This window comes from Halichoerus grypus, chromosome 2, assembly GCF_964656455.1.
Source record: "Halichoerus grypus chromosome 2, mHalGry1.hap1.1, whole genome shotgun sequence".
In the NCBI taxonomy this organism is placed as follows: domain Eukaryota; kingdom Metazoa; phylum Chordata; class Mammalia; order Carnivora; family Phocidae; genus Halichoerus; species Halichoerus grypus.
Genome location: NC_135713.1, coordinates 153,645,783 through 153,668,095, shown reverse-complemented (window position 1 = coordinate 153,668,095; position 22,313 = coordinate 153,645,783). Strand labels below are relative to the sequence as shown.

Below are 22,313 nucleotides of genomic sequence, written 5' to 3'. Positions count from 1 at the left end.
TTGCTCTTTATTACTTGAATGAGGGGAGATCTGCTTTCCTTGGTATTTCCTCATAAACATTGTGGGTGGTTTTTCCATGGTTCCCAGAGGTATTAGATTAGTTAAGGTTAGACTTTCTTGGCTGCTGATACCTTTGAGGGTTGCTTGAAGTGTGTAACCCTTGGCCAGCCTCTCTTGTCCTGCTGTTTTTTTCCCTAGTGTGACCCTGCTAATCTAGGGAGGGAGCCCTGGATTCCACTGCAGGTTTGTAATTGCTACTCTGAACAAGGTAGCAAATGAAATCTGTGATGGTCTGTCTTTTGAAAACATATCTCTGATTTCACCCATGGCTGACCGGATTTAATTTACATGGGCAGTTTTATGTTTCATATTTCTCAATTCCTGAGAGCCTCTCTCCCCACCCTCCTCCATCCTTCAGGGCAGCACTCAGAGTCACAAACCAAAGTTTCCTGTGGGTCTGTAGAGTGATTGAGAAAATTCACACACTCTTAGAAAAATAGTCACGTGTGGTTAACGTTGTATAAGAAGGGCACACTGCTGTAAAACTTTTAAATGGGTTTTAAGTATACCAGCGTATTTAGAGAAGCCTGGTCAGGATGGCAGTGGAACTGGATGTCTTGTCCTTTGAAGCATGGTTGAGGGATCTTCATTCACTGGTGAATGAAGACTAGGGAACCCAATTTCCTGCATGGCTCCAAGGTGGGCAAATAGGATCGGAGGGTAGATGCTCAGGGGACAGAATTCAGACTGTGAGGGCCAAGTGGCAGTTTCTAGTCAGTATCTATCCAGGTGTGGCCCAGCTTACCGCCTGGTCACAGCAGAGAGTGGATACAAGCATCAGGTGGGTGGCTGGATCAAAATTTAGACACCTCCTAGCCCTGAGGGTACCTTGGGAGGTTAGGCGGCTTTGCCGGCTTGCCCTTGAAGGAATCAGAGTAGGTTTATGTGCTATTTTTAGTAGACCCTACACCTCTGGACCAGCATACTTAGGATGTGTTCTTTTCTTTCCAGCTTACCGTGACAATCAGAACTTTGTTGCAGAATCTGAAGGAAAAGATCGCCCTTTTGAAGGACTTATTGCTAAGAGCTGTGTCAACACATCAGATGTATCCATGTAAACATTTCCACCTCTTTTTTAGAGTGGGAGGAAAAGCAGTCTTATTTGAAGAAAGGAAGGAATCTGGGCCACCCAGATTTTTCCGCAGCTTGAGGAAGACCTGGTTTCTAAAGTATTGCCTATAATCTCGATTTCTATTTTAAAGTGTCTGTTACATGGTTTACAGTGAATATGCTGGCGAAGCAAGACGTACTGAAGGCATCAGCTTATTTGGGTATTTATTTGGGTGTAACCTTTACCGTGTAGGAAGCGAGTGCTTTCTGCCGGTGCTGTGTCTGCTCCGAGCCCTGCGCTGCCCCCTGTCTAGACTTGTCCTGAATGTGGTGAACCGCTGCTCCCACAGGGGACCGTCCCTGACAGTCCCGAGCTGTGATTATGCTGCAGCGTCCAGACTTTTGAGTGATCCATTCTCTTTTCCGAGAGGCCAGTACCGGTAGAAATCATACATCGTCAGGGATTTATCCCTGTTTGCGTAGATTATTGAGATGGGCCAAGTTTGCCGTCATAGTCTTTGAGAAGCACAGAGGCCGCCCTTGGCGTGGGAGTTTTTGGGTGGGGGAGGGGTGGGCAGCAAGCACTTGCCTCCCACCAACACTGTCAAGTACTGAAACCTTTTTTTTTTTTTTTAGAAGTTCATAATCTGATCAATTTAGGAAAATACATGTGACCTGTTACCTAAACCAGCCCTTTAAACCTGAGTTTATTTTGGTTTGAAAACTGGCCTCAAACTGCTCCTCTCTCGTTTCTTCAAATTATCAGTTCATACCAAAAAGCCAGATTTGAGTATCTCAAGAAATGGCTATTACTGCCTGATTTTAAATGGGAAAATGTAGGAATATAGCTTTTTGACAAAATAATAGAAAATGTTTTAACAATTATTTTCTCCCAAGTGTAACCCCTTATGCTACCAGGGAGGTTTGCTTAGATTAATGGCATGAGTTTCCAAATATTCAATTACTAACACACTAACGTTTCAAGTAAAAGTTTAATTTCGATAAACAATGGGGGCCTTATTTTTAACACAACTGGAATATTCTGATACATTTAGTTTGTAACTTTGCCCTCCATCTGTTATCATTTATTACTGCACATCTTTTATATACGTATGTGCGGCAGGATCCCAGAACTCTGAGATCGTGACCTGAGCCGAAGGCAGATGTTTAACCGACTGAGCCACCCAGCGGCCCCTGCACATCTATTATAAAAAGGGTTTTTATTTTATCAAAATCAACAAGTCGTAATATGTAGACCTCAGATGGTTTCTGATTGGCCCGGCTACTGTCTGCACGTAAGGTCCAGCTACGCACGCTCATTTTCTTGTTACCTAAAGCACATATGTTAGGAAGGTAACTAAATAGTCCTTTCACGATATAATATTAACAACTATGTATTTGCTAACTTCCATTAAGGTAACTGATTATTATGCATTTTATAATATTTATGTGCTAAACTAGAGGGCAAAAAAGAAACAAATTAAGAACTCTTACTTTTTTCTATTGGTAACTTCTGCTCTTTATTAGTTATAGAGAAGCATGTGGCGGTAATAATTGACTTGACTTTGTTCTGAATGCTTTCAGCCTGACCGTCTTTTGAAATCTCGTATACTTTGGTTTTGTGGTCATCTCAGAATTTGCTGAACGAAGCATGAAAAATATATAAAAATATTTTAAAATATTGAACAGAATTATTAAACACACTATGAAAATATTTAAGGACATTACTGTGGATAATTTAGAATGTTGTAGGATAAAGCAGAAACTCAGCTGGACTGTAACAGAGTTCTTTAAAATCTTGAGTATTTTTTCAAAACAACGGGGTCTCTTTCTGCTGGAAGCGGGACCTGTACTAAGGACGGAATTCTGGTCACCCACCCCAAGGGGGCGCTCAAGACCTCTGTGTTTTCAGGGAGACCATTTCTTTTGATAGAATGGAAAGGCGGTAGCTTCTCTAATATGAAGGCCTCTTTTTAATTCTCTTTCTGTTCCCCACATCTTCCCTTTCCTTGACCTTCCTCTTCCCAACTATTTTAAATAACTCGATGGCAGTCCTCCTCCGGATTTAAGCCATATGGGATAGCTACTTCTGTTGGTGGTTCCTTATTTTCTTTACAAAAAAGGTACTGAGGCCAGGTCAACCTTTGCAGCCCAAGTCACGGGCGGAGCTGGAAAAGGAATCCAGCATCCCAGCAGAGGAGTGTTTTACCCGGAGGAGAGGAATCTGAGGGCTGAAGTAACTTGCCCCAGACCCCACAGCTGGGAAATGGAAGAGCTTGGACGCAGAGTCAGGGGTGTCTGGCCCCCAAGCCAGTTGTTTAAAAGCCGAATTCTACTTTAGTAGAAATAATACAGTCATCTGTCACCTGGCTTGTCTTCAACTAGAATTCCCTAATAATTGGCACGTTGCTCTCATGCCAAGACAAATCCTGTTTATAATGCAAATCCTCAAGACCCTCCTTAATCATCAGAAAGATTAAACACTGTTCACTGTGGTTTATTAGGTACACTTTATGATGTTGTAATTCTTAGAAAAATTTTTGTCCATAAATCGCCAACAGAGTGACTGCTTAATCCTTTTTTTTTTTTTTTTTTTTGGAGGCATAATTAATGTTGGGTGACTTTTTTAACGTGAATATTTGAATACCACATTTCCTTACTGTGTTGGGTAGTTGAGAGTTTACAGCACTTTACCTAGTAAATTTATGCATTTGTGCAGTTTTCCAAAGAACACTAGGGATTGCCAGAAAGATAAGTCCTCGGAAAATGCCTTCCAAACAATTAAACTCATGGAGTGAAGGCATAAGATGTTATTGCTCTTTCTTGGAAAAAGTATTTTCTCCTGGCAAGAATTAATGTGAAGTTAAAGTGAAAGTTCCGTGCTTTTGAATTGGTTAGTTTGCAATTCATAAGCCAAAGTCCTGCAGCCAGAGAGTTTAAAATTGCTGAAAAACATTAATTTCTATTCACCGTGTTTCTTGGAGACAGGAACTGTTCATTGCTCCACTGGTTGAGAAAAGTCATGTGCCACAGGAGGGCTGCACGTAAAATGTCAGGTAGTAGTAAAATTATTCTTAGAATTGGCCTAACCTGAAGCTTGTCTTTTTGTTGGGTTCTCAAAGATAGCACTTTTACTACTTTAAGGAGAATTAAAAAAAAAAAAATCTCTTTACAAAGGGGTTCAGTATGAAAAGGTATTTTAAAATAGGTGTCTTGGGAGAAGTCCTATAGAAATGATTTTTTAAAAACTGTAAATGACTTTTCTCCCCTTTGTCTTTTGGGGGGGGAGAAGATAGGTAGACAGGTGGGTGGATAGACAGATGCAGCAATCAATGTAACTGAATGAATGCAGGCGTTGGCCGGCTAACCAGGTAGATTTTAGGGAGAGCCCCTGTGGAGTGGTTGGTTCTCAAGCACTGTGCTTGTACTTGGCACTTTTCACTGGTGCCTGGAATGGTGAGGAAAGTAAGGACAAGACAGTGTTGAGGTCAGTAGGGATTTTCTGATTTGTAGTCTTGTTACCTTCTTTCCAGTGTTCCACGTTAAGGTCTCCTTGCTTTGTTCCCTCGGTAGTAAGAGTAGATGGTGGTTTTGTCTGTTGTGGTTGTTTTGAATATTCATACTTGGCAAGATGTATATGGGTAACTTTAATGAAGTCTCCCGTCACCCCCCAGTTTGGAAGTATTTCTGCTGCACGAAGTCCATTGGTATAGCGGGGACAGCACTGGCTTTGGAACCAGACGGAACTGAGACTGAGGACTAGCCCTGCCACTTCTTCAAGGCCAAGGAGCAACTTAGCCTTTCTGGACCTTCATGTCATTTTCTAGAGTAGGACTAAATGTGCTTACATTGCAAGGTTGTTGTTAAAGCTGGAGGAAATCAATGGAAAGCACCTCATGGGCCCAGCCCCTCCTACTGGGGGGGTGTTAAATACAAGGTAGCTTTCAACCTTTACTAACCGTGTGAACTTGGACAAGTTACTTAACCTCTTTGTACCTTATTTTTTGTTTTTTGCTTTTTTGTTTTCATCTGAAATAGGGATAATAAAAATACACCTGCTTTATAGTATTGCCGTGAGGATTCAGTGATGTGCAGGGAGGGTGCTTGGCGTGTAGTGAGCCCTCCTTGAGGATTACCTGCTGCTTATTATTTTGTCACTATTGTAAAAATCCCAGCTACCGTGGAGAACCTACAGGTAGTCCTTATGGAGTTTATCGTCATGTAAAGAGGTTATATCAAAGCACACAGATAATGACAGTATTGAAATAGTACTTGCAAAAGTAATCAGTGCTTTGAGGAAGGTAAGGACCTGGCTTGGTACATAAAAAATATTCAGTGCAGTTTGTTAACTTAAAAAAAAAGGATGAAGTGCATGTGAGCCGGAAAAGTCTGGCCTCTAGGACCTTAAACTGTCCTCTTGCAGTTCTTCTGTTAAGGCACCAAGAACTAAGTGTTATCTGCAAACTTCTTCCTTATCCAGGGCGATGAATTCACAAGCAAGACTTGCCAAAATTCTTTTTTTTTTTTTTTTTTTTAAGATTTTATTTATTCACTTGAGAGAGAGAGAGACAAGGGCACAAGCAGGGGGAGAGGCAGAGAGAGAGGGAGAAGCAGACTCCCCGCCGAGCTGGGAGCCCGATATGGGGCTCGATACTAGGACCTGGAGATCATGACCTGAGCCAAAGGCAGGTGCTTAACCATCCGAGGCACCCAGCGCCCCAGACTTGCCGAAATTCTTAAGCCTTTCTACCAAATAAAGAGAAAATCCAGGAGCTGGAGTGGGGGTGGGGCATGCTGTGGGACCCACAGCATCTTGATTCCACTTCCTCTTAGAATCCACGTGCTTATGCAGTTTCGGCCGGGAAGCTGGGCTGAAGTGTATTGGTAGTAAGTACTGGTAATACGAAGTCAGCTTCCGTCTCAGGTACAACCTCACATCCCCATCACTTGGCTTTAATTATATGTAAAACCAGCCTAGCCAATGCCAGAGTACTATGGTTTTGTCTGTTCTCCAACCTTCCTCTTTGGTTATTCATCCAGTTGGTGGAAGAGGGGGTCCCAGCACTGGCCACTAACTCTGTGCCCTCTTTTCTGCTTGTCCTTCCCTGCCCTGCCTTCCAGCTGCCGTCAGTCCATATACGTGTAGTAGGATCCTTGCCTGCATGATTCTTGGACCTCTTGTTAACAACAACCCCCATATAATACGTGCACCATGCAGAAGGGCTATTACTCTATGATTTCTCCTTTGGCCCCCTTTCCCCCATCTCCTTACACCATGTCCTCTCAGTAGATTAAAATACAAGTAAAACAAAGAAGGAGGGCATTCCTAATTGGTTAAACTTCCAGTTTTCCCAGGTTAGCAGGGAGTCTCTGGGAAAATTCTGAATTAGTATTACTAGCCTTGTTCCTGATTTTAGCAGGCTGCTGAGCAGTGGCAAAGTTACGTGGGCAGTCCTGGGAGCCCCAGGGTGGAGAAGCCCCCGGGAGGTTTGGTGGTCAAGGCCAGCACGATGTGGTGGAAAAACCCCTACCTAAAGCAGAACGAGCTGGGCGAGAGTTGTCATTAACCAGCCAGGGGACAGCCGCACTGGGCCAGTCTCCTGGTCGGGAGGGCCAGGCTCCTGGTCGGGAGAACCAGGAGAACCCTCGCTGGCTTAGGGGAACCCTAAGGTTTCCTGTAGCCATAACTATCTGTGATTCTGTTCTTTAGCTGCTAACCTACAAAACACAATCACCACGCTTTACCGCTCTTGAAACTGACGTGACTTAACGAGATTCATACTGTAATAGGTGTCTGCTGTATTTTAAAAACCTGTCTTTTCCTATTTTTATTATAAAAGCACCTTCTACCCGTATGCTTCTCCTGGTTGGTTTTTACCAGCGCCTCTCCCCTCTCTTCGTCATCCCCACCCTCTCCACTTCCTTCTTCAGGGTTCACGGTGTTGATGGTGGGCACCCGTCGTCCCAGACTTTTCTAGGCACGCATAAGTATGTATCCATGTAGATACAAATTTCTTTTGACTATATAAAGGGATCATACTATACAAATGGCTCTGAAACTTGTGATTTTATTAATTAGCATTATGATTGGCAAACAATACAAAACAATATTCCATGAAAAGTAAGTCTCCCTCACACCCTGAATCCCCAGTTCCTCCTCCTTAGAGGCAGTTGCTGTGTATCCTTCCAGAAATTTTCTGTGTAGATAGACAAACGTATGTGTGTCCAGCTGAGTGTTTTTTAAATGTAGTGGGAGCACACCATTCACTCTTTAACTCTTTGCTGCTGCTTTTTCTTTTGTTTCGTGTTAACACTGTGTTTTAGAGACGATTCCATATCAAATAATCCATGTAAGTACTTAGTAAGTGCTCGGCAACGTTAATCACCATCATCAGCCCATAAAGAGTGTTGCTACTCTTTTTTTCTTCTAGGCTGCAAAACATTCCACTGTGGGGTTGTGCTAATTCCTTATTGGTGGACGGCAGGACATTTCTGCTGTTTGGCTATTATAAATAATGCTGCGGTGAACTCAACCTCTGTTCCAAAGTCTTGGTGTAGATGTGTGAGTATATCTGCAGAAGGTCCTATTGAAAGAATGTGCCTTCTAAATTTTTTGTCATTTAGAAGGCAGTCTGGCGATTGGCTGAGCTTGTTTATGTTCCCACCAGGAATGTCAGAGGGTGCATGCTTCTTCTGCCCTTTCCAGAACTTCCTGGTCACGCTTCCTAACTGATAGGTGAAGGTGATACTATGTTTCCATTTGCATTTCTTTTACTAACGTGAAACTGAATGCTTTTCCATTATTATTAGGGTTTCTTTTTTCTGTGCTCCATTACACCTTTGCCTTTCTTTCCATTTGTCACTATTCATTTGTCACTTATAAATTTATTTTGCAGATATTTACAGTTTTCATATAGTCAGATTTGTCTTTTCCTTCATGGCCTCTACGTTTTCAATCTTGATGCGAAAGATTTCTCCTCCTCCAAGATTATCAAAAAGTTCCCCTATGTCTTCTCTAATGATACTTTTATAATTTTTTATTCTTTAAATCCCTGAGCCAGAGAAATCTGTCTTTGATTTTAAGAATGGACTGTGGTTCAGCTTTTGTTTGCTTGGGAAGCTGGACACTGAAAACCACAGGTTGCTGGAGTAGGCCAAGCACAGAACACAGGACAAGGCGAGTTAGTGTTGTGGTATGATTAATAGTTTCCACAAATTAAAATTCCCATTTTGCTGTGTATAATTCACGCCATAGCTTCTGAAAGCTTCTTTTCCCTCTTCTTCCCTCCCCACCCATGAACTTCTCTTAGGTAGAAGACAAGCCTTCTGCTCTGTTGACAATTTACCACTAACGGAAACACATTGATACTTACTCTTGATGTTGCATTGATCAAAAGGCAGATATTTGGCCTTTTCTTTTTTGGCCCAGAGGAAGTACTTCAGCCCACTGTTTGTTGTTTGTTTGTTTCCTTTTTTTTTTTTTAAAGATTTTATTTATTTGACAGAGAGAGACACAGCGAGAGAGGGAATGGGAGGGGGAGAAGCAGGCTTCCCGCCGAGCAGAGAGCCCGATGTGGGGCTCAATCCCAGGACCCTGGGACCATGACCTGAGCTGAAGGCAGACGCTTAACGACTGAGCCACCCAGGCGCCCCTGTTTGTTTCCTTTTTTAAACGATTTTTAAATTTATTTTAGAGAAAGAAAGAGAGCATGAACAGGGGGAGGGGCTGAGGGAGAGGGAGAGTCTCAAGCAGGCTCCTGACTCAGCGTGGAGCCTGACCCTGAGATCATGACCTGAGCCGAAATCAAGAGTCTGACACTCAACCGACTGAGCCACCCAGGCGCCCAGCCCACTGTTTCTTTTCTTTTTTTTTTTTTTTTAAGATTTTATTTATTTATTTGACAGAGACACAGCGAGAGAGGGAACACAAGCAGGGGGAGTGGGAGAGGGAGAAGCAGGCTTCCTGCTGAGCAGGGAGCCCGATGAGGGGCCCGATCCCAGGACGCTGGGATCATGACCTAAGCCGAAGGCAGACGCTTAACGCCTGAGCCACCCACGCGTCCCCAGCCCGCTGTTGCTACCTTATGGTTTCCAAGATGGGATACTGGGTGACATACAGGCAAGAAGGAAATGGAAGAGCAATGGAGCGATTTTCCGTGGGGAAGCATTCTGGAATGTTGAGAGAATTCATTCATTTATTTATTTACTTATTTTAATATCTGAAGCCACTGACACTGCTTAGCTACATTGGTTTGGGGGTTTATGATATTACCACTGTCTGTTACCGGGGAACTTTTTTACGGATTTTTAAAAAATTACTATTTTGGGGCACCTGCATGGCTCAGTCGTTAAGTGTCTGCCTTCGGCTCAGGTCATGATCCCAGGGTCCTGGGATCGAGTCCCATGTCGGGCTCCCTGCTCGGCAGGAAGCCTGCTTCTCCCTCTCCCACTCCCCCTGCTTGTGTTCCCTCTCTCACTGTCTCTCTCTCTCTGTCAAATAAATAAAATCTTTTTAAAAAAATTATTATTATTTTACTAGCAAGCTAGCTCTTTCTATTGAAAATTAGCAACAGCCGTTGTGGCTTCCCTGGGCTATGGTCCTGCACTTCCTGCAGGAAATGGTGATACTAGTAATTGATTTTGCCAATTTCTCGGAAATATTTTGGGCCTCCATGCAGCATTTGCTCTCCCTCTCTTAAATAGAAAAGTGTCTCTAAATTTAAAGCAGCGGGCTCACTAATGTCTTCCTGTTACCAGCACTAGGTAATTGTGGCCGGGGTAACTCTGGATTACCAGAGTTTCAGGTCCAATAAAACAAAAGCCATCTAATAAAAAACTCAAAGCCAGAGAAGATCTGTGCTGACGTGGCTTATTTCTGTACTTAACTTTTTATGTCTTGTGTCAGATACGTCCTTTCAGAAGGATAGGTTAGCTTTCTCCCCTTGTTCTTTTTACGGGAGAAATCTTTTTCCTTGAACACTTTATTTTGTTTTTAAACACGTACGCGCGCGCACACAAACACATACACACTCACTCAGCCTAGAAGAACTTACTTAGCTTGCTTCAAGAAAGCTAGTACAGAAAACTCTGGATTTAGCCCCGATTTATTTTTTTAGCCATAACTCATGAATTGTGCTGGAGAAGGTGTTAGAGATTATCTGTTATCTGGCGTTGCATATAAAGAAATGGAGATCCAAAAAGGGGATTCAAGATCATAGATATTGGTCAAAGTAAGACTACAGGCTTTGGACTCCTGGTTTAACACGCTTGCTAGAATAACACATTGAAATCTGATTCTTTCTTTGTAATTGTCTTTAGAGTTAAACGTCATGCGGTGTATTTAAGTAATGAACCTATGGGAGCTCCTTTTAGAGCAAATCTGTTGCATAGAGAAGCACTTCACAAAATCTAGTGTGTTAATAGGCGTTAACATGGAAGAAAGAAGGCAATGTAGAGAACCTCTTTCCTTTTTTTTTTTTTTTTAAAGATTTTTATTTATTTATTTGAGAGAGAATGAGATAGAGAGAGAGCATGAGAGCGGGGAGGGTCAGAGGGAGAAGCAGACTCCCTGCTCAGGAGGGAGCCCGATGCGGGACTCGATCCTGGGACTCCAGGATCATGACCTGAGCCGAAGGCAGTTGCTTAACCGACTGAGCCACCCAGGTGCCCCCCTCTTTCCTTCTTTACAGAGTATCTAAGGGTACTAATGTCTAGGAAGACACCCTTGAACACTGGCACCTATAACTTGAAACCCAAGGAATCCCTGAGTCAGATGGCTCTGCTGACAGGAATAATCATTTCAGTGTTGGTCGCTGGGAGGAAGATAATTTCGACCTGCTGTATTTCTCAGTGGTGGGTGTGTTTCAGAACCCTGCTATGGTTCTGTCAAGGTCCTTTACTTGGAAGATCTGCAATGTTGAAGGTCAGAGCAGGAGGGGGAGAAGAACAGTTCACATCTCTTCTGGCCACTATTGCTTAGAGTCTGTAATGGTCACAGCTGACTGGGAGAGCTCACTTAATAACAGAGTAGGTAAACTGAGGTAATCCACCCACCGTTGGACCTTAACAAGACGCCCCAGAACACAGCTTGAAGGAGACCGAAGACAGAACCTGCTGGATGAACTTGTAACTCGAGAGAGACTACTCGTGGCATCCTTTAAGAACGAGGGTGCAGAACCAGATCTCATCAGGTAGGACGCTTTCATTTACAGGGATTACGTGGTGGGTGAAGATGTGTTTGCAGAGATTACAGATGTGTTTCCTGAACGGCTTAATTTAACTAGTAAAATGTACTCAGCTCCTTTATAGTGTTTGACTATCCTTCTCTTTCAGTTTGGGGTTCTTTAATGTTCTAGATATAGTAAACCGGGTGGGTTCAGCCGAATCTCATCCTGAGGGAAGAATGTCTGGGGAGAGGACAGACGATGTCAGCAAATCTCCCTTGCCATTCTTTAGTTGCTTTCTGCTATGTGAGCTGTCTTTTTTTTTTTTTTAAAGATTTTATTTATTTATTTGTCAGAGAGACACAGCGAGAGAGGGAACACAAGCAGGGGGAGTGGGAGAGGGAGAAGCAGGCTCCCCGCTGAGCAGGGAGCCAGATGTGGGGGAAAAGAGGTGTTTTTTTTTTCCACTGGCACGTTGGAAAGCTGTGTCCTAGTAAGACTTGTCGTCTGTGGCTCACGAAGGTAGGGGAGTGGGGCAGGTGGATTCTTGCCCATTCTGTGCCCGGGAGTGATTCACATGCCAACGCAGTTGACGGTCGCTCTGTACCCAGTTCTTTTTTTTTTTTTTTTTTAAAGATTTTATTTATTTGACAGAGAGAAAGACAGCCAGAGAGGGAACACAAGCAGGGGGAGTGGGGGAGGGAGAAGCAGGCTCCCCGCCAAGCAGGGAGCCTCATGCGGGGCTCGATCCCAGGACCCTGGGATCATGACCTGAGCCGAAGGCAGACGCTTAACGACTGAGCCACCCAGGCGCCCCTGTACCCAGTTCTGTTGGAAGACCCGGAGAAGCCGTCCAGCTTTCCAGAGTTGGGGTTAACAAACCCTGTTACATCTTTAGAACTGGCCTCCCCCTGCTTCCAGAACTCCTCTGTGGGAACCATCACAGAAGGAAATGAACTTAGGGTAGAAACTTGCTTCCCTCCCTCTTCCCCGCTACGATGATGCTTTCATTCTGGAGAGGAGCTTGTTTCTGCCGAGTTCCCGGTCAGGAATAACGTGGCTTCCCAAGGGCAATGTTGTTTGACCTTCGGCCACATGTTCCTAGGCCCCACCTCAGACAATTAAATCGGGGGTGGGGGTCGGGGAAGGAGGGTCCCAGGTGAGGTCCATAGGCAGCTGCCAGGATTGCAGACCACTGCCCTGGGGCAAGGTGAGGAGGATGAAACAATTTCCTGTACTCCTCAGAGCTCTCTGGAGCATGTGATCAGGGTTTTTAACCTGTCCTGGGCAGGGTTTGTGAGAAGCCTCAGGTGGGCAGGATGTTTCTCTGGCGGCGGTCCAGGGCCACATGAGCAAGGGGATCCCTGGGCACAATCAGTGCCATCTGTCAAGGGCCTTTACCCTGAGGAAGAGGTCTTTATAGTCCAGAAAGTGAACCGAGGCATACTCAGGAGGCAGAGTGAAGTGCACAGGTGATGGGGGCATCTACACACCCCTGCCTCGTGGTCATGGAGGTCGTGATCACGACGGACGGTGATAGTTACCCCTTGACAAGAGTTTGCCATGTGTCAGGCTCTGCTTATCGCTCTTCATTGTGTCATGTAAAGATGCCGAGGGGGCCACCACGTGTACTAGGTCTTCATGGGTTTTGTGGGTTTTCTAGTCCCCCTCTTGCTTGTCACCTGTCTTCTCTCCCATGACCCTCTCCACATCCTTGTTATGTAAAGTGTGACCTGCGCACAGGTGTCCACACCACCCGGGAGCGTGTTAGAAATGCAGAATCTCAGACCCCGCCCCCGACCTTCTGGATCTGCGTTTTTAAAAAATTTTATTTTAAGTAGGCTCCACGCCCAACATGGGGCTTGAACTCAGGACCCTGAGGTTAAGAGTCACATGCTCTACCCACTGAATCTGCATTTTTAACAAGATCCTCAGGTGATTTGAATGCACCTTACAATTTGAGAAACACGGCTCTGTATCCTTTGTTCTTAAGGGCGGCACTTGGCATCCAAGTCACCCAAGAGGCTTATAAAAACAATAAAAAGGGAGGAGAGAGACAGAGAGGAGAAAAGGCGTACACGTGTCAGGACCGTTTCCTTGCAGGGTTGAGTTAGTCTGGTGTGAGGCTGCTGGCTCATGTCTGCGTGCTTTCGGGGTGCCAGGGGCCTGCTGAGCTCCGCCTGCGCATTCGCTTGGGAGATCTTTAGTGCATCCGTCCACTTTATATGCTAGAGAAACTGAGGTCTGGAGGGGTCAGGTCACTTGCACAAAATTCTAAAACCAATCAGTGTCAGAGCTGGGATTTCACCCAGATGTGAGCGTCTTCAGTTGAGAACTCTTCGCCCTTGTCCCGCGAGCAGGGCGGGACCCGGCATCAGGACTCAGCTCTGTGGCTTGCTGGTCTCCCAGCCATCTCAGCTTCAAAATCATTGACCTTGAAGTGCGGATATGTTTGCTGCTTCTCTTTCATTGTCGTGAGGACCAGATGGGGTGATCAGTATGTGAAGGGCTTCGTGAACTCCAAAACCTTTACAAATAGAAGATGTTATTCCTGGCGCCTCGTTCTGCCATGGGGCCAGGAGGAAGCTCACGCTGCTGCCTCCCTCCTCCCCTCCCCCAACCCTGGAGGGCTCCTGTCCCATCCCCTGGCCTCCCTGACTGACCAGTCTTGTTCCAGCTCATTCTCCCCTTTCCAAATCTCGTCATGTCCCCTTTCCTCAGTGCCCGGCTTGCTGCTCGTTGTCTTACTAGCAAATGGTCACACATGCACTCTAGCCATGGAATCCATGGATGGCAGTGACTTATCTTCTGGAGGTTTGTCACCTGAAGCCTCTTGGGCCCCCAAGTAAATTGACGGAAGGGAGAATTTTAGAGTAGTCGGTGGATTAGTGGCAGAGGTGTTTTGGGCGAGACGTCTGAAGTCCTACTATGACTGCCTCCTCCTCGGCCTAAGGCTGATCCACACGGTGGGCCTAAAGCTGTTGCTTGTAGGGGAACGGTTGGGGTGGTGTGGGGTGGCATGGGGACAGAGAGGCCACACTGAGGAGGAACCACGAAGCGGTGATGACCAAAGCCCTGGGGGTTTGAAATCACTGAGGTAACCGGCCAGGCTTATCTACATGCTCTCAAGATGAGACTGAGGGGACCACGTATATTGTTGCGTCTTGTTTGCTTGCTCAGGAGCAGTAGTCTAGAACAGCTTCCAGAAGAATTCTGTTAAAAGTGGCGGAGATGTGACTCCTGAGGAGTGATTTGAAGAAGGTAGGAATGGCTAGAACAGAATGGATAGAATGGTCCGGTCCAGGTGGCACGGGGCTAGCCGAGAGTGAGAAACCTCCATGGAGACGTATGGTAAGTGCAGGTAAACCAAGGAGAGGTAATGCTAGGTGGCCTGGAAGGTGAATTGTTGGTGAATCCCTATCGGGCCAGGATTGCTTTCGACTCACCGTACCTGTCCTAACAGGAACGTGTGCATACACACCTGTCTGTAGGAGTTGGCTAGAGCTGCTGCAACGGCATCACACACCGGGGGGGCTTAACTACCCCGAATGTCTTTGCTCACCGTTCTAGAGGCTAGAAGTCCGGATCCAGGAGTCATGGGCAGGGTGGTTCCTTCTGAGGGCCGTGACGGAGGGTCTGTTCTAGGCCTCGATCCTGGGCTTGTAGTTGGCCGACTTCATGTGGTTGTTCCTCTGTGTGTGGGCCAGCGTCCAAACTCCCTCTAAAGGTACCAGTCGTGCTGGATCATGGCCCACCCCAACGACCTCATTTTCATTTAATTGTCTCTCGAAAGAACCCGTCTCCAGATATTGTTGCATCCTGAGGTATGTACTAGGGGTTCGCACTTCAACATCGGAATGTTTGTGGGGACACAATTCAGCCCAGAACTCAGTCCCAAATGCGAGTCCCATAGACACTCCAGGAGGATCTGGCCAATGAGAGGATGCATGCTAGATAAAAGCAGTCTCAAGTGTTTGTAGGGAAATCTGCTTATGGAGCATGAAAGGGACACCCACATGGCACTGACCCAACTCGTCAGGGAGGACAGCACCTGTGTTAGAGGCAGGAAATAAGTATCTTGGTGAGCGTATGAATGAAAGGATGTCAAAGTCTGTGCTAGAAGTCATTGTCTTAGGTTGGAAGTCCGAGTTTCCAATCTTTGATTTCACTCACCTGCCTACGTCAGAGTGTTATTTTTGCCCTCTGTACCCCTGATCCCCACACTTGAGGCCTCCCCGGCCCTCCCCAACTTCTCAAACCCTAATAATTCTTTCTGTAATAGCCTTCTGAGGATCTGAGTTCGGATGTAGACATGAGCAGTTTGGGTTCACAGTTCAGCTTGTCCTCTTGCCTCCTGACTGTCAGGATGCCTGGTCATTCCTGATACTGGGGCCGTTCAGCTCCATCTTGGGAGAAACCTCATTTCCTTCTCTGCCAGTCAGTTTCTCTGACTCAGTCCTCCCCATGGCTGATTCCTGGTTCTGGGCTTCTCCAGCGTTGTTTCTACTTCTCCGATCTCTAGATTCCTCCAGCATTTTTGTTTGCTTCTGTCATCCTTTCTGTCACTGCGGGTGGCTTTGTCACTGGGTGGGGGCTGGGGGCTGGGTGGTGGCGCATGCCTTCGCCTTAGGTCACGACCTACAGGAATAACATTGGCCAGAAAGCCTTTATCAGGACTTAAACACGTTGTAGATGCGCTCTCTGTGCACAGTTTGTCATAACGCCACCACGGCGTGCTCCCCGTGGCAGACCTGGGGTGAATCTGCTCATCAGTATCTCGAAGCCCCATGATAACCGGCAGCCAGAGCACAAGATCACGTGGACCCCCTCCGCCCCCCGCTTCCAGTTTCCTTTGTGTGACCCCGCTCCTCTCTTGCCCGCACCCGAACCCTTAGCCTCCTCTCTCCCAGGGGTCCCCCTCCCCTTCCTCCTCTTTTCCCTTCCTCCTCATATGTGGCCTTATTAAGGAGAGGAGAGGATTGTCAGACCTCAGTTTGGATTAGCATTTCTTGAACCAGACATTAATGTGGCAATCACGCCCTTGAATGCGGAGCTGTCATGTGATGGAATCTTAGTTATACCTTACGGATTAACCGGTCATTATTCGAAAGCAGTAAACCTTGAGGTACGACCAGGGTCTAAATAAGCAATGGTTGACTAATTTAGGGCATTTGGAAACTTGTTAAAGAAGTCTCTGGGTAACAATGTCTCTCAGAAGATAAGCCGTGACTTAGAAAGCAGTGACACAGCTTCTGATTTAAAATCCTGCTGCCCTTTATATCTGAGAGCATTGTTGAGTCTCACAATTAGTTAAATCTTTGTCTGTAGAGAGGAAAAAAAAAAAAATCCTTGCATACTCCACTGCTCGGTGAGCATCTCAAAGATTATGTGATTAACTCAGCTGTAGTGGGTGGCTAATTGGCTAAGCTTTAATCCTCACACCACCAACTATATTGAGGATTATAGGAAATAGGAAGTTATTTAGATGTCAAGATGGTGGCTGTGTGTCAGGAATGGCATATGAAGAAGCAGACCGATAGCTAAAATCAAAAGAATAACGATGATAATGGAATGTTCACAGTTTCTTAGAGTGTGAACTTTACACTTGATTTCAGATATCTCTCTTTGAGCTCTTAAAAAAAAGTATGACACCTCCAGTTTGTATTTCATGTCAGTGTCACTGTATCGGAAGCCCGGGGCGGGGGAAGGGAGCGAAAGAAAAATCTACATGAAATTTTACATTAAAAGCACCCCTCCCCCATTTTAAGTCACTGAAAGTTTTATTTCAAATTAAAGCCTGAGTTATAAGAAGGATGACTTGTATCTTTCCTAAAGAGTCATTGGCTTATATTTTACGTTGCTTTGAGTTATTAACACACGAGCAACCTACTTTTCTAGAAGTAGGAAGTAGCTAAAGAATGCATACCTGCATAAGTAATATGTTCACACAGCTGAGAAATTTAAAAAGCATTTAACAGGATTTGGGGACAAGCCTCCCTCCCGCTACGTTCCCCACTTCTGGACATAAATATCACTGTTAAAAATTGTGGGCATATCCTTACAAAGTTCTCTTAAGCATATACCAGCAAATATGAATATGTTTCCTTATTTCCCTCTGTCTTTTATACTAATGATACATACCATTCTACCACACTTTCGGTCACCCAGTCAAATATATTAGAGAGCTTCCCAAACCAGCAGATTTGTCATTCGTTTTTATATAGCCTTACAATATTTCATTATATGCATGTACCATAATTTCAACTAGCTTCCTGTTAACAGATGTGTGTATTGTTTCCAGTCAATTACACATATATTTTAGATGTATGCATATATACTTAATGCATATACTTTTTTCTACTACAAAAAGATGTTGGTGAATAACCTTATACTGAAGGGAGTTCACATGTGGGAAAGTCTGTCTCTAGATAGGTTCTTACAAGTAGGATGACTGGATCAGAGGGCGTATGCACTTATAACTCTCACAGAACCAGTGTAGACCTAACCTAGCCATTCATGTGAGTGCCTGTTTCCATACAGTCTACCTCAGAGATGGTGTTAATAAACTTTGGTTTCCTATTCCTATCTAATATATGAAGATAGTTCTTTCTTAGTGGAGTTTTATGTAGTTATTATATATAATTTAATGAACCAAGGTGATCAGGAAATTTTCCTGTGTTTCTCTTTAGTACTCTCGGGCTCTTATTTTATAATCATTAAATACTTGATCCACTTGGAATTTAATTTGGTGAAGAGTATGAATCCCACTTTTTTTCCCTACTTGGCTACCCTATTTTTTTGACTGACTATGTTTTTTTACCAAATGATCCACTTTCACAAATTTTGACATGATGAGCTTTGTAATATCATACATCAGTGTGTATATATATTTGGATCTGTTTCTGGACTTTGTGGTATGTTCTGGGGTCTCTCTCTGACTACTCACATGCTAGCACCTTTACTCTCGAGGCTTTATTGTATGTTTTAATACATGATTGGGCTCGCCTGCTGTCATTACACTTCTGTTTTTAGAGTTTTGATTTTTTTTTTTAAACATGAATTCTAGAATCAGCTAACCTGGTTTTTAAAAAGGGGTTAAACCTAAAAAGGTTTTAAAAAGGGAAAAATCACTTTTTTAAAATTGGCATTCCATTAAATCTTGAAACCCTTTATAGTGTTGACTCTCCCTCTCCAGGAACATGTCTCCATTGGGCCAAGCTGTCTTTCAGGGCTTTCAGAATGTCTTCAAGTGAGCTGTACACATTTCTGGTTTAAGGTATTTTTAGGTATTTTGTGTTTCTGGTGGTTTCAAATTCACTTTTTCACGCCATCATGCTTTTTGGTTGTCGTTTATATGGAAGCTGTTCATACGCTGTTAATATGATAACCACTCTTACTGCTCTGATTGCTTCTAGACTTTCTGTTGATTCTCTTATATTTTCCAGTTATATTTGTTTGTTTTTAAGAGAAAGGAAGCAGTTTCTGGAAGCTTCCCAATCGATAAACTGGCTCAAGATAGAACTAGACTGGGCTTGCATCACGTGCTAGGTTATGCCAAAAACTGTGGAAGAATGGAGTTGACATGATTGGCTTGGGTCTGCCCAGGAGACATGTATCCCTGAGCTGAAACTGAGGATGGGCTCGTGTGCCCCGAGCAGTTCAGCCTCGAACAGAATCAAGGTTCTGGTAAGGAGTGAGAAGAGACTTAGCGAAGTTGGGAAGGCCAGCCATAGTGACTACATCAACCCTCCCCCCACAGCTTTTCCAGCAGCGCTAACTCACTGCATCTCGAAGTGTCCTCTGACCCGGACATGGAAGGTTCTCGAGTTCTGTGACCGCACTAAGGACCTTCGTCTCCTGTTACTTCTGTTCCTGAAGTCCCTGAGAAGTGGTAGCTCACTGGCTTTCTGGGATTTTATTTAGGTTCACGTGGAACTTAGATAATCACCTTAAACCTTCAATTCACTTTTTAAGGAAGCCGGGATATTTACCGCTACCACCTGTCTGCCTGAAGAGGTTTAGGAGATATGCTTTTGAAGTTCAACAGGGTTCTTATAGTGACACATTTGTGCAGTTTCATAGAGCTGGTTTCTTCTGCAGACAGATGATCTTGTGCATTTTATGTCAGTTATTGTTTAACTCTTCGTTTGGGAGGTTATAGCTTCTGAGCTCGTCTCCACATTCTGGAGAAATGCAATAGGTTAATTCGATGCGTGGACTGATACTTCATATGACGAGAGAGAGTATTTGGAGTAAGGACTGACCTGAAAAGTCTGGAATATATATTGGCTTGGTACATTTTTTTTTTTTTCTGTATTAACTGCTGGTCCGAAAGCAGCCATGCAGTGTGTATAGTGACCATGTTTCCTTGGGGAGAAAAACTGAGTATGTCACATGACAGTGGCTTTTGTAACTCCTTTTGTGGAGGAGGCAGTTTGGTTGAAGGGTTAGGCCAAAATGTTGACACTTTGAGATATTCCTGTGGTTTGTGGGAACTGACAATTTTTAAAAATATAAACTTAATCTAAAAGTGGTGCATCGTGTAGTAAACACCCAAAGTATACAAAAGAGTAATCAATGAAAATTGGAGCTCCCTCCCACTTCAACAGATGTGAAGTTCCTCATTTCTTCCCCAGAGGCAACCACTTCTAACAGTTTTTTAATGTGTCCTTCCAGAGAGATTCTACATATTTACAAGGGTGCGCGTGCACACACACACACACACACGCACATGCATACACACACACAAACCTCCGATCTCCCTCTCACCTCTTATTTTTAATATGAATTATAGTATAATATGCTCTCTTGACTGTCTGCACTATCTTTTCAGCTCTACAGGATATCTTGGAGATTGTGAAGTAGAATGTTTAAACTAATGCTCAAAGTCTCAAAAGTGTCTCAGAACTTGACAGAGTAGCTATTCAAAGTTTTTTGGTGATGGATGTACTCAGAAGACTGACGATCACTCGAGTGGATCTCTGTAAGTCATTTTAGTCCAGATTCCAGATTTTTTTTTTCTCTCCGTGGGGTAGGAAAGGAACTCTGTCAGCAGCCTGACTTCCAAATAGATACTGAGTGGAAAGAAAGATTATCCATTTGGATGACTGATCAAGCAAGTGAATCTAAAGACCTTGAGATGTGAATAAATACTAGTCATTGCAATCCCACGCTGTTGATCAAGTCGACAAAGCTACCCTGTGATACCCCGTGAAATGAACGTAGTCTGTCCACAAACAGGTTAGCAGAAGTAACCTGGTAACTTCTCTCCTCAGAAGGTTTTGAAAGCTGGACAACAAAGAAATATCAAATAAAAAAAAATTTTAAGATGCCATTTATTATAGCATTAAAAACATGAAATATGTAGGAATAAGTCAAATGAAAGGTGTATGAAACCTCTACACTCAAAATTATAGCATTGTTTAGAGAAATTAAGGAAAAATTACAAGATATACCATGTTCAGGGATTGGAAGACTCAATATTGTAAAGATGTCGGCTCTCTCAAGATTCACCTCTAGATTCAGAACAAACCCATTTAGAGTCCCCAGGCAGTTTTTTTTTTTTTCTTTTTGTCATTTAAGAAGATGATTCTAAACTTTATATATAAGCATTTAAAAGAGCCAGGAAAAGCCAAGGCAATCTTGAAGAACAAAAGGCATGAGGGCTCACGTTATCAGTTATCAGGACTTGCCATAAAGCTGTATTATGGTGTGGGCACAAGGGCAGATAAGCCAGTGGAACAATACAGTCTACACACATATTGCCACTTGACTCATGACAAAGGTGCACTGCAGTGTAGTTGAGAAAAGACAGTCCCTTCAATAAATAATGTTAGATCAACTGGATATGCATATGGAAGGAAAAGAATCTTAGCCTTTGCATCACTCTCCATAAAAATCAATACCAAAAGCATTGTAGATCTAATGTGAAAGGTGAAATGAGAGCTTATAGGAGAAAACATAGGAGAATGTCTTTATGACCTTGGGATGGGCAAGCATTTCTTATAGGACACAAGGAGCATTCAACATGAAAGAAACACATGATAAGTTGGACCTCCTTAAAATAAGGAATTCTGTTTATCAAGAGATACCACAAAGCATGAAAGACAAGCCACAGAATGAGAATCTGTATTTGCAGTGCATATATCTGATACCGGAGTTATATCCAGAATATATAAAGAACCCCTATAATTTAAGAAAATGACTGACAACCCATTAGGAAAAAGAGGCAGAAGACTAGAATTTGGACATCACAAAAGAAGATGCCCAGTTGCTGGTGAGCATATGAAAAGATGTGTGACTTAACTAGTCATCAGGAAAGTGCGAAACAAAAGCATGATACCAGACCATCGCACCTGACAGAATGGCGGGAATTAAAACGGCAGATGGGTCAAGTGTTGCTGGCTGTGGAGTGGCTGGAATTCTTACACCCTGCTGGTGAAACTCCCTCTCAATTCTGCAACCACTTTGGAAAACCGCTTGACTGTATCTCCTAAAACTGAGCTGTACAAAAGCATCTTTAAGACTGTGTAAAGCAGCATTATTAATATTCCTACCTCACAACAACTCAGTGAACACCTGCACTCTGGCGGGTAAATACATGATGGCATATTTATACAGTGATAGTACGCAGAAAATTTATAAAGCTGCACGCGATACAATGGATGAATCTCACAAACGTCACGTTGAGCAGAATGAGTCTGACTTAAGAGCACGTATTGTAAGATCCCCTTCCCGTAAAGGCAGAACTCTCCTTATAGTATTACAGATCCCGAAAGTGGGTCCCTTTGCGGGAAGCAGTGAGTAAGAAGGGGGCACAAGAGAGCCTGTTGTTCTTCGGCGCTCTGTTTCTTGACAGGGTAGTGACCAACTGGGGGTGTTTGCTCTGCAAATTACCTTTGAGCTGTACACTTAGCGACTTTTCTGTTTATATGTTCTACTTGAACTTAAAAATATGTATGTAAGTACATGTATACATACATACAATTTATATATTACACATGCAGACAAGTTTGTATGTACCTATATGTATTTGTATAT

The 22,313-nt window shown here is 43.9% G+C and overlaps 1 protein-coding gene across 2 annotated transcripts in view; it reads left to right on the top strand.

Annotated features, from left to right (window-relative positions):
- The window catches only part of STX8 (syntaxin 8), a 244,844-nt gene that overhangs the window by 12,054 nt on the left and 210,477 nt on the right, over nucleotides 1-22,313 (top strand). For both annotated transcript variants that reach the window (XM_036085742.2, XM_036085744.2), the window contains exons 3-4: nucleotides 1,012-1,106; nucleotides 11,190-11,300. In XM_036085742.2, coding sequence (XP_035941635.1) covers nucleotides 1,012-1,106; nucleotides 11,190-11,300 — 206 coding nt within the window. The remainder of the gene's footprint in view (nucleotides 1-1,011; nucleotides 1,107-11,189; nucleotides 11,301-22,313) is intronic.